This window comes from Magnusiomyces paraingens (assembly GCF_902498895.1).
Source record: "Magnusiomyces paraingens strain CBS 517.90 genome assembly, contig: contig3, whole genome shotgun sequence".
Lineage (NCBI taxonomy): Eukaryota > Fungi > Ascomycota > Dipodascomycetes > Dipodascales > Dipodascaceae > Magnusiomyces > Magnusiomyces paraingens.
The window spans coordinates 2,660,984-2,673,483 of record NW_022474069.1 but is presented as its reverse complement, the minus strand read 5'-3'; the positions used below and the strand labels follow the sequence as shown (position 1 = coordinate 2,673,483).

Genomic DNA, 12,500 nt, shown 5'->3' with positions numbered 1-12,500 from the left:
CTTTGAGCAAAGGACACTCAACCAAAATGTGATGAACTGTTTCCAGCTCTCCACATTTGCAGTTGTAACTATCCTTTTCAATTCTAAACCTTTTAAACCATGCGCCAAAGTTGCCATGTCCTGTGCGAAACTGAGTAATATTACTCAAGATCCTTCGACTATCTTTCTTCATAAAAAAAATCTTTATATATTCGTTTTATAAAAAAAGTTCAAGTGAATCGACCAAAATTTATAGACCATTTTGGTCACTTTTTTCAAGGTCTCTTGGCCCAGTTGGTTAAGGCATCGTGCTAATAAACAAGCAACTTCCTTGTGATACGCGAGGATCGGCGGTTCGATCCCGCCAGAGACCATTATTTTTTGTTAATTTGAATCCTTTTTAAAGATTTAAACATTGTTAACAAAGTGGTTTTGGCGATAAAGACATTTTCAGCGAGTTTGATGGTGGTAGTGTATTAGGGGTTAAAGCAGATTTGTTAAAATTGAACTATAAACTATGTGGTTAGGGTTATGTATGTTTAGTGACCACCATAATCAGAAACTTACAGAAAATAAGACATACTGCTAGCTTACAAAAAACAGGAACCTCAATGCCAAATAGTCATAACTTATTTATTCTTTTACTTACCAAGGCTTTAATTTTATTTTTTAATCCTTTTTTTTTAATTTTATATAAAAAAAATTTAATGTTTGTTTGTTTATTTTTATTCATAAAAAAAATTTAAATATGTATCATTAGTAATAAATGACTAATAAAATTTACATTATATCATTAAAATTTATTTTTAATTTTAGCTGTTTATTCCTTGTGGCCCAATGGCAAGGCGTTCGCCTACGATTATTGAGTTGCAAAGCGAAAGATTCCAGGTTCGACCCCTGGCAGGGAAGACGATATTTTTTCATTTTTTCTAAAGAGAATATAATAATAAAAGAAGTAAATTTTTGTGAAAATCTTTTAATTTTTTTAAAATAAATTTCATTAAAATAAACTAACTAAGGGTAAACATGTCTCTGTAGATAAAAATTTGATGAAATATTTTTGATTTGATAAACAAGGCATTGATGTATAATAGTTAAGATTAGTATTATTCTTTGAACTAAAATACCGTAATAGTAGCTCTCTCATTGGAATCTTTTAAAAGACATATCAGTAAAAAAACAGCCAGCTTTAAAGATCGCATTTAAAAATACATGAATATGGCACTTTTTTGAATACAGAACCTCTTAACTATTGATCTATGAGATTGTTAAAAATTGTCAAAATTATGCTGCCGTATTTAGAAAATTATGAGATGGGATTTTAGAAAGCCTTAATTTCCTTTTTTTTTTTTGGCATTAATGTAAGCATCTTGTTTTAATCCAACCTCAAAAAATTATAGTATTAATTGCTCGCATATGTAAGCAACGTATTGAAACCAGGTTGTAATATCTAGAAGTAATCATTAATAATAAACATTGACATTTAGTATTCTCATCTTGTGCTCAAATATTTCTCATAGAAACAAATATCAACATCTTGAAATCAGAATGTCATAATTTCCTATATTATTCACAGTTGCAGTTAGTTTTTTATTTCAGAATCTTCAATAATAATTTCATAATTAGGTTAATTTAATAAATATCATGATAATCTGCTAATTACTGTATTTGCATAGAAAAACTTTTAACCCAAAATCTGACAGATACATCCAAGCATTTTTTAAAAAAAAAATTAAAAAAAAATTAAAATAAATTAAAATTAAAATTATTACATTCTAAAAAACTGTTCTACTACTAAACTTATTTTCTTTATCTTTTTCTTTTTTTTATTGGATTATATCTAAAAGTCCTTCAATTTCAAGAGTCAATGGATCACTTTCAGCTCCAATTTCATTATTATGATTTTCTCCATTTTCGTCATCAGAAACTGCAGAAAAGTCAATCAAAGAATCACTCAAAATTTCATTTCGATTAAAGTTCATTTGATGCATTTGAAATACTTGAGGAGTGGTAGATCCAGCATTTTCAATATGTGAAGCCTGTGAATTTAAAGAAAACTGATTATTGAAAACACCAGATGACTGGTTCTCGCCTAATGGCTGAGTCCCAAAGTGTATAAAAACAGGTTGTTCATTCAAAGAGTTCCATGATTCACGAGATCTTGAAATTGGAGGACTATCGTCTGGCAAAACAGTTTGTGCGTTAGAGCTCTGAGAAACTTGAGCTGGAGAACTTTCTTCGGGGACAATAGTTTGTGAATTGGAACCATCAGAACTGGAATTTCGACTTGTGGTTTCTTGCTGGTTTGGAAGTTCTTGATTTTGAACTTGTGTGTCATTTTGAACCTGAGATTGCTCCTGCTCTTGCTGCTGCTGCTGCTGCTGCTGCTGCAACAGTCTTAGTTGATCTTGTTTTTCTTTTTCAATACGAAGACGCTCATGCAATATTTTCTGATGTTGTTCGTAAAACTGGAACTGAGGCTCTATTTGTGGTAGTTGACGTCCTGAGCGTCGTGCCCGCTGCTGCTGCTGCTGTTGTTGTTGTTTTTGCTTTTGTTTCTGCTTTTGCTTTTGCTGTTGTAAATGGAGCTTTGCTTGTGATTGATTTTGGCTTTTTGACTGCTTCTGCACTTGTGACTTTTCCTGTTGTTGTTGCTGCTGTTGGATCTGCTGTCCCTTTTCCTTTTGAGGTTGTTGCTGTTGCTGTTGCTGTTGCTGTGACGGTTGGTTTTGAGCATGCAACGTTTGATTTTCTTGCTGTGCCTTCTCATGCGCTTTATTACGTATTAGCTGTAACAATTCAATACATTCCGCTTCTGTAGCCTGGCATTGAGCTTCTGCCTTTTGAAGTAAAAGCTTCTGTTGAGCCTCATATACTTTGATTTTGTTTTGTAACTGGTGTCGCTTGACGTAAAGCTCTGACTTATCGCCATTAGTATTATTAATTTGAATTGAAACTTGAGCTTCCGTAAGCATAGTTTTTATTAAATTTTCAAAAACTCTCAAAGCGGTATTTAACTGGGAACACATTATGTTAGCTTTTCTCCCTCCTTCAGGATACAGAAACGACGTAATATCAGTGAATGGGACAGGAGTATCCAACTGCTCTTTAAGAATCTGGCGGATTCTTTTATTAAGAAATGACTTCAATTCCGAAGAAAGTGGAAGTTCTGAAAGAGGAATTACAGGCAAACCCAATTTTTTTTTTGCAGGTGGCTGTGATTGAACTTGTTGTTGCGGAGAAGACTGTGATTGAACTTGTTGTTGCGAAGAAGGCTGTGATTGAACTTGTTGTTGAGGAGAAGAATGTGGAGAAGGCTGTGGGGAAATTGGTTGTGTTTCCTGAGCAAGCTGTTGAGAGATTTGTTGAGGAGTTGGCTGAACAAACTGGTGAATGGGTTGCTGAAGTACTTGCTGGAAGGGCTGCGGAACAAGCGGTTGTTGCTGAGATTGCAACATCTGCTCTTGATCTTTGTGCTGTTGCAAAAGATGTTGTGCATGGATTCTCTGCTGCTGAATCATCAAAGCTTGGACTCTCTGTTGTTGAATTATAAAAGCCTGAGCAGTTTGCTGATCCATTTCTTGTTTTTTCTGCTCTGCTAATTGATGCCTTGGTTCACGATTCTGTGGTGATTGTCTAGTTATAGACTGTTGTTGTTGTTGCAGCAAAAGCTGTTGCTGATAAGACATTTCTATTTGCATCAACATTTGCGGTTGAGGAACAGACGTTTGAGAAGAATGTTGAGCTAAGAAATAAGATTGTGCTAATGCCTGAGATTGAGCCTGAGCTTGTGCTAAGACTTGGGCCTGGGCTTGAGCTTGGGCCTGGGCTTGGGCTTGGGCCTGTGCTTGAGCTTGAGCTTGGGCTTGGGCACTTGCACTAGCAATGGCAAATGCATTGCGCTGAAGAAGACGAGTTTGTCTTTCCTTTTCTTGTCGTTGTCTTTCAAGTTGGGCCTGGACTTGAGTTTGCTTTTGAAGCAAAAGCTGTGCCTGTTGCTGTTCATAAATACGAGCTTGAGCTTGCTGTTGCTGCAGTTCCCGTGGCGACTTTTTCCGTCCAGGTGGAGGTGGTGTTCCATTTGGTGCTTTATTAGATGACTGCTTTGGGACAGGTTGTGTGTGTATTGCTTGAGTCTGTACATCTTTTTGTTGTTGTTGCTGGTTTAATTGAGTTGCTTGTTGTTGTGTCATAAATTGCTGGGCAAAAACAGCTTGTTGTATTAAGGTAGCTTGTGTGGGTGTTGGCACAACAGGAGAAGTGTTTGGTGTTGACATTTCCGAACATGTTTGAACAATAGAAAGTGGAGATGGAACATGCTCCTTGCGTTTTTTAATATGCACCGTGGTTTTAGTCACCTTGGAATTGTTAACCTTGGGTTTAACAACAACTGTTTTCTCAAGCCGACCACAGCAGGGCTTAGATTCCTTTATGTCTGAGAGTGGAAACTCTGGTTGTGAAGGGGAAATGACCAAAGAAATTTGCTTAGAACCGGATTCAGATACAATGTTTGTGTTAGGTGAAAGATCATGTTTGTTAATCGGTGTAGATGTAGCATTAGGCTCGTCCCGAGAGGTATTTAAGTATGCAGAGGGAAAGAAAATTTGGCTAGGAGAACTCATTTTAGGTGCGTCCTCAACTTTTTTAGGTTCAATGGGGGCAGGATATGGAGAAGCAACAGAACTAGAAGCGGAGGTATTTTGAGGGATGGCAGGAATTATGAGTTCAGGTGTTTTAATAGGAGCAGGGATAACAGTTGGAGGAACAATGGGAACAATTGGAACAATAGGAGCAGCAGGAGGAGAAACAGTGGTATGTTCACAAGTCTTTTTAGCCGACTCTTCTTTTTCTTCTTCTTCTTCCTCCAAAAATAAAGAGCTTAGCTCGCCGTAATCCTCGTCGTCTTTAATACTTGTGTCTACCGTTGAATTTACCGTTGGATCAATGATAGATTTTTGTGTAGTACTAGAAGATGGGGAGATTTTTTGTAGCTGAACAACTTGGGGAGAGAGTTGTTTTTTTATGGAAGGAGAATTTAACAAAGATGGGGAAAAATTGAGTTTAAAAGTAGTAGAAGAAGAATAAGAAGAAGAAGATTCATCTACTTTTTGTTGTTGTAGGGTTGTAGAAGAAACAACATTATTTGTTAGCATGGGTTGTTCTTCATCTATCCCAAGCATATGCAGTTGTTGTGGTTGCGGTTGTGGGGTAGCAAACAAATCTAATGGAGAAGCAGAAATTATTTTCTTATTACCCAAAGAGTCGAAGGGACTTTTATCAAAACTATTCTTCAATATATTTGAATTTGGAGGGGTTGTAGATATACTACTATTCCCACTTATTGGGGTTGTTTCATTAGTGGGAGGTGTAACCTGATAATCAATAGACTTGTCCTTTTTATGGGACAATGGAGGATGTGAAGAAGAATTTTCATTAGGTTTATCTTTGGGAGGCCTTAGAGGGGATATGGCAGATTCATGACTAATTGTAGAAGGATCAGGATCAGGAAAGCTATATATCTGAGAATCCAACATATTAGAGGCTTCAAGGAAACCAATAGGGGCAAAGTTGTTATTGTAAAAAAGAGAGTTAAATTTATTATTCCCTTGATTTTCAGAAGTTTGGTGACTTTCTTTATAAGTTTTTTCAAAAACAAAGCCCATCATTAAAGATTGATAAGATAAAAGAGAGAGAAAGAGAGAAAGAAAAGGGGAAATATGAAAAAAATATAAAAAAAAATTAAAAGAAATACTAGCTAGTATTTCTTTTAACTTATAAATTAATAGTAACCAAGATAATAATCAATATAAATGTTTGATATGGAACAAAAAGGAAAAGAAAAAAAAAAGATAAAAACTAGGGAAAACTCTCCCCATTTATAGGTCCATCTTATTCAAATTCCTTGAATTCTTAGGACACTCAGTAATACCCAATTTTTTCCCTTAGTTTTTTTAAAAAAAAAAAAAAAAAAAAGAATTTGTTGAGAAAAAAAAATTTTAGAGTGAATCTATTTATTTGAACTGCATGTTATTCCAAAAATGGCATGGAAGTTACAATTGAAAAAGAGTTGACATTGAATTGTAAAAAAAAAAAAAAATTGTGTGTGTGTGTCAAAATATATATATATATTTTTTTTTATCAAAAGTTGAAAAAAAAAAAATTGATTTAATAACATTTTAATGCAAACGTGAAAACGATGCAAAGGATAGCAAAAAATCTGATTATAATGTTAATGAAAAAAAAAAAAAAGTCTTTCTTGCTCTTGAATTTAAGTAAAATATTTGAGCAAACAAATAAACAAAAAAATATCAATAATAATGAATAAAAAAAAAAGAGAGAGAGATAGAAAAAGGCAGATGAGCTGAATGGAAATGATGAGAAGTTGAGGAAATATCAAATTATTATCATTGTAAGATGATCTATAAGAGAAGGTAAAAATATGGGTTACAGCCCTGTTTTTTTTTATCTACATTTTTCGGAACCACTTTAGATATTTCTAAACCATAATTCCAATATATATTTCTCTATTTCTTAAGTTTAGTACTTGTTAAATTTTAATTTTATTTTATAAAAAAAATAAATTAATGAATTCATTCGAATATATTTGTTTTCTTTTTTCTCTCTTTTAACCTTCATTTGAATTTAAAAGTCTCTGCAAATGTAGTAACATGTTTCTGAGATTACAGAAAAATTTATAAGTGTCCTAGTATTTTAATCATGAGTTTAAACAGAGGATAAGTTATATTTAGCATTCATTCATTTACAAGTCGTTTAATCACAGGTAGTTTTTTTTTTTTTTTTTTTTTTTTTTTTTTTTTCTTTCTCAATAATGGATCTATCTTGTTGAGGGAGGAAAAAAAAAAAAAAGGTCAATTAAAGCAAATTTACAAGTAACATTTCTATAAGGAACTTCTTTCTCCCCCTGTCATCAGATTTACAAAAAAATAAAAGGCCATTCAATATATAAAAAAAAATTTAATAAATTGATAGATAATAACTAGAATTTTTTTTTATTTTCTATCTTTCTTTTCAAGTTATTTTTTTTTTTTTTTTTCAAACTTAATCGGACAAATCACCATATAAGTTTATATATATATATATATATATATATATATATATACTTGAATAAATTCAGACACCTTTTCTAGAGTTTTATTTTTCTCAAATTAATTAAAAAAAAACATAGAAAAAATTAATAATAATAAAAAAAAAAACTCTTCTTCTTATTTTCCTTACTTTTTTAATGCAAATATAGTCAATTCAATAAAAAAAAAAAAAGACATTGTTGAAATGCTCTTTTTATATGTTTGATAATTTTTTTTTATAAATTTGACATCCGATCGCAGAAAGTACTCGCGTTTTTATTTTTTTATTTTTTTATTTTTTTTTTTTGCCGAATGAGAAAACTCAAGAAGGGAAATTCGCCATTGAATGAAGTCCCCTCTCTCCTCCTCCCCTCCAAATTTTAACAAAAATTAACAAAAATTAACAAAAATTAACAAAAATTAAATAAAAAAAAAAAAAGATCTTAAAACAAAAAAACATAGAAATCATCAATTATGGTTGAGTATTGTGCTTATAGATATTTATAAAATATTATCATTATCTTTTGTCAAAAGTTAAATTTTAAGTTGTTTATATAAAGTATATAGTTTATAAACTATATACTTTTTTGCGCCGCACATATTCATCGTTAACTGTTTTTGAGCTAGAGAGAGTGGAAAAAAAAAAAATTAAAATTAAAGAAATAAACAACAATCTAGATAGAAAACGAATTTTTTTTTTTTTTTTTTTTTTTCAAAGTCTAACTAAAAAACTCTAATTCAGGGCATCAAGACGGACCTTGACTGCATTCTTATGACCATCAAGGCCTTCGACAGCAGCAACTGTCATGACAGCAGGACCAATAGCCTTAAGACCTTCCTCCGTCAGTTCCTGGCTGGTGATATGCTTCATAAAAGTACCAGTGTTAACACCCGAGTACATCTTGGCGTAGCCGTAAGTAGGAAGTGTGTGGTTAGTGCCTGAAGAGTAATCACCGCAAGATTCTGGAGAGTAAGGACCCAAAAATACAGAACCAGCGTGCTCAACTTGCTTGACCCATTTGGTGCTGGCGTCAGCAATTTGAAGAATCAAGTGCTCAGGTGCATATTGGTTACTGAGAGCCATGGCCTGTTCGTGAGTCTTGACGCGCAATGTAGTGGAGTGAGCAATGGATCCCCGGACAATATCGACACGTGGAAGCGCCAGCGCCTGCTTCTCGAGCTCTTCGTCAATGGCCTCAAGCTCAGCATCAGTAAGATCGACTGCCAGCAAAATGACTTGTGAGTCGACACCGTGTTCGGCCTGGGACAACAAATCGGAGGCAACAAATGCAGGGTTGGCAGTCTTGTCAGCTACAACAAGGACCTCAGAGGGGCCAGCAGGCATATCGATGGAGACAAGAGCACGGGTATCATTTTGGACATGCATCTTAGCAGCAGTAACAAACTGGTTACCAGGGCCCATAATCTTGTCGACCTTGGGGACTGATTCAGTACCGTAGGCCATAGCGGCAACAGCCTGAGCACCACCAGCAAGCACAATCTTTTTGGCACCGACCTTGTGGGCGACATAAACGATTTCAGGAGTGATGGTACCGTCACGGCGAGGAGGGGATGCAAAGATAATATTTTTGCAGCCTGCAACCTTTGCAGGAACACCAAGCATGAGTGCGGTAGATGGCAAGACGGCAGTACCACCTGGGATGTAAAGACCGACAGACTCGATAGGTCTAGCGAAACGCGAGCAAATGACACCAGGTACTGTTTCAACACGGAGTTCGGACTCATCGAGTTGAGCAGCGTGGAACTTTTCAACGTTAGAAATACTGAGATCAAGAGCATCCTTGACATCCTGGGGGAGTTTCATAAGTTCATCAGAGAAAGGGGCATTAATGACAGGAGTTTTGAGCTCAACTTTTTCAAACTTGGCGGCATATTCGAGAAGAGCCTTGTCACCATTGTCAATGACATTGTTGATAATGGGCAGAACGAGTTTCATAATGTCGGAAGTTTTTTGAACAGGACGAGTAAGGACCTTTTCAATTTCTTCAGGAGAAGAAGAGGAAGCATCAATGCAGTTCATCTTGATACGAGCGGGTTGTTCAGGGGCAGCAGCAGCAGGAGCAGCAGCAGCAGGAGCAGCAGCAGAATCCTGTGACTTTGTAAGTTCATCAACCTGCTTAACGTACTTTGGTTTTGCGTCACCTCTTCTTCTTGAAATTTTGTAACTCTTAGAATCCAGATTGTTCATAACATCAGCGACAGAAACACCCTCCTTAACTACCTTGGCAAATGCAAAGTAAAGGAGATCGGCAGCTTCCCAGGAAACTTCATCTTTAGTTTTCGCAGTAGCAAGCTCTTCGGCTTCTTCGAGAATCTTGGCTGTCAGTAGTTTCTCATCATTGAACAGACGCTTGGTGTAGGAACCCTCGGGTGCAGAAGCGATGCGAGCACGTAGGGTTTGTTCGAGAGACAGAAGTCCACGGTAGGCACCGAAGCAAGATGCAGTATTGTTGTGGCAGAATCCGGGGCCCTGTTGAGAAACGGTGACTTTAAGACAATCGCCATCACAATCGAGGCCCATGGAAAGAAGAGTTTGGGTGGCACCAGAAGTTGCACCCTTGTACCAGAGGCCGTGACGGCGAGACTGGTAGACGCCAGTGTTAGTGCGAAGAGCTTCCTTGACTGATTCTGGGGAAGAGTAGACAAGACCCAAAGCAGTTTGATTTTCGTCAAGAACAAGGGTAGTGAAAAGACCATCTGGACGGTCAGAAGAAAGAGCAGTTAGAATGAATTCTGCCACGGGGAGTTTATCTTGGATCTTATCGGCAGCGTGTTCGCGGGTCAGCTTGGCTGCAGACACAATGGGGGTTGCCGAAGCAGCAACAATAGCGGTAGCATCCTTGAGAGCGATGGAGTCTGGGAGAGAGACATAAAGGTGTTTAGCACCACCAGTTTCTGGAATAAGTTTTTTGGCAAGGTCTTTTGCGGCAGAAAGAATAGAAGAAGAAGAAGAAGAAGAAGAAGAAGAAGTGTCTGTGACCACGAAGCCAGAAACATCTTGGTCATTGGTAGAAGCTGGGGCAGCAGCGAGGATACGGAGAGGACTAACGCCTGCAGAGACGAGATCGGCGGCAAGGTTAGGAGTCACAATGACACGGTAAACACCTGCATCTAGGAGTTTAATTGCGGAATCAACGGATTCTTCTAGGGTTGAGATGTCGACGTAAAATTCGAGGGTTCCGAAGTTTGTTTTGATGTAGGTGGATACTTTAGAGAGATCATCTGTTGGAGTGAGAGTGATAAGAAGCTGGCCAATAGGTTTTGCAAGAGCCTGAGCACTGCTTATTTCGGCAAAGGAGGTCTTTGGCAGCAGTGGGAATGACATTATTTTGGTGAATGAAAATGGTAAGATGGAAGATTATGTTGTATGATTGTATGGTTTGAAAGAAAGAAAGAAAGAAAGAAAAGTATTTTTTTTTTTTAGTGAGAGATCAAAATGGTGATTTAATTTAATGGCGGGTTGGCAGTGGTGAAAAAAAAAAAAAAAAAAAAAAAAAAAAACTTTTTTTTTCAAAAGAGTCATCATAAAGAAATAAAAAAAAAAAGCTCATCAAAGCTATGCGGTAATCAATTTATTTATATTTATATATAAGAAAGTGTTAAAAGGGTAGGAAATTTAAAAAAAAAAAAAAAAAAAAAGTTACCCGGATTGGTTGAGAGAGAGGAGGGATGAGTTTTGAAAGAGCGTGCGGCTCATGGCTGAGCTTTAAGCTGTACAGTTAAAAATAAATAAATAAATAAATAAATAAAAAAAAAAAAATGATATTAAGAATACAAATATATAATAATAATAATAATAATAATAATAATAATAATAATAATAATAATAATAATAATGATAATAATAATAATAATAATAATAATAATAATAAAGTAAAATAAAATAAAATAAAATAAAAAGATGATAATAATAAAAATAAACTCCTTTTTTTTTTTTTTTTTTTTTTCATTATTCCTACGTCATGGTTTATTTAACGCAGACGAGGCTTTTTGTGAGCTATTAGAGTCTGTTGGTTGGGTTAGTCCAGGTGGGAATTAACATCAAGTCATCACTTACCTTTAGTTTCTTCATCTTCTTGTTCTTCTTCTTGTTCTTCTTCTTCTTCTTCAACGTCTTCTTCTTGTTCTTCTTCATCTTCTTCTTCCACTTCATCACCATCATACTCATTTCCATTCTCATCCTCCTCTTCACTAGCCATCGAGCCTTGATCATCTTCACCAGCTTGAGAGTCCTCTGACTCGTACCAAAAATCATCGTCAACAACATCCTCCTGGGCGTCATGACGGCTTTTGGAAGCAACGTAAGCAGATTTAAGTGTAGAAGGCATAACAAAGCCCTTAGGGATATTAACTTTGGACCGCTCAACCTCTTCACGTACCCGTTGCTTAAACTCCTCTGGGTTTTTTGTATAGGCTACGCTGGCATCCACATTTGCTGGAGAGTTAATATTAGGGTCTGAAAGTAGTGATACAATCGATACAAGTACACTTTCAACAGTTTGAACAGGAGACCAAGTCTCACCATCTGGTTCACCGCTAGTTACGTCACCAGACTTGTGAAGAATCGAGATACAGAGCCGGCCGTCTCGGTAAACATTTGGATGGAAAATAGGTGGAATGAATTTAAATGTTGGTGGGCTATAAGGGTAATCTGATGGAAATATCATTCGGGCCTTGGTGAAAAAAAAAAAAATAAATAAATAAATAAATAAAGAAAGAAAGAAGGAGGAGGAAGTTGTTAATAAGGAATAAGTTTTGGTTGACTATTGTTGTTGGACTTACTTTAAAGTAACCGCCGTTGTATGGGGAATCTTCTGCAAGAACCATGACGCCGATATTCCTAAAATAGAAAGGTTAGAAAGGTTAGAAAGGTAGGGAATAATGTGTGAAAATAGATATTATTAATGCTTTATATATATAAATATTTGGAGGAGGTTTTTTTTTTTTTTTAAGTAGTGATGAATATATAATATAATACATACCAGTGATAAATGTCATCATTTTGCAGAGTAATGTGGAAAGATGGTACACAAGTTTTAGGATCAGTAAGCTCCTTGTATTGTTTCATGAGAATGGCAGCCGATGCCATAGGAGTTGAACTTCTACTCATGGTTTTTTTTTTTTTTTTTTTAAAATAATGATGATGATGATAATAATAATATATATATAAATATAAATGGTATTTTTTATGCTGAAATGGTATATATATATATTTAGTTGATTATGATAGTCCTTTCTGTTCTTAGTAAGACAAAGGAGATGCAAAAACTAAAACGAGACCTTGTAGGGACAAAAAAAAAAAAAAAAAAAAAAAAAGAAAGCTTCCGAGAGATATCTTTAATATATTATAATTTAAATATATTTGAATATTTAAGTTGTTGTTTTTTTCTTTAAAAATCAAAATGAATGTAATTT

General features: G+C 35.2%; 3 protein-coding genes across 3 annotated transcripts; all 3 read right to left on the bottom strand.

The window, feature by feature from the left end:
* Positions 1 to 1,805: 1,805 nt before the first annotated feature.
* Positions 1,806 to 5,645, bottom strand: SAPINGB_P004125 (uncharacterized protein; the record flags this gene model as incomplete). Its single annotated transcript, XM_031998840.1, has 1 exon — positions 1,806 to 5,645. The coding sequence occupies one exon, from the start codon at positions 5,643 to 5,645 to the stop codon at positions 1,806 to 1,808; it is 3,840 nt and encodes a 1,279-aa protein (XP_031854731.1).
* A 2,152-nt stretch (positions 5,646 to 7,797) lies between these two features.
* SAPINGB_P004124 (uncharacterized protein) lies at positions 7,798 to 10,410 on the bottom strand (the record flags this gene model as incomplete). Its single annotated transcript, XM_031998839.1, has 1 exon — positions 7,798 to 10,410. The coding sequence occupies one exon, from the start codon at positions 10,408 to 10,410 to the stop codon at positions 7,798 to 7,800; it is 2,613 nt and encodes an 870-aa protein (XP_031854730.1).
* Positions 10,411 to 11,056: 646 nt separating this feature from the next.
* SAPINGB_P004123 (uncharacterized protein) lies at positions 11,057 to 12,195 on the bottom strand (the record flags this gene model as incomplete). Its single annotated transcript, XM_031998838.1, has 4 exons — positions 11,057 to 11,082; positions 11,143 to 11,758; positions 11,868 to 11,925; positions 12,068 to 12,195. The coding sequence occupies 4 exons, from the start codon at positions 12,193 to 12,195 to the stop codon at positions 11,057 to 11,059; spliced, it is 828 nt and encodes a 275-aa protein (XP_031854729.1).
* Between the last annotated feature and the right edge of the window lie 305 nt (positions 12,196 to 12,500).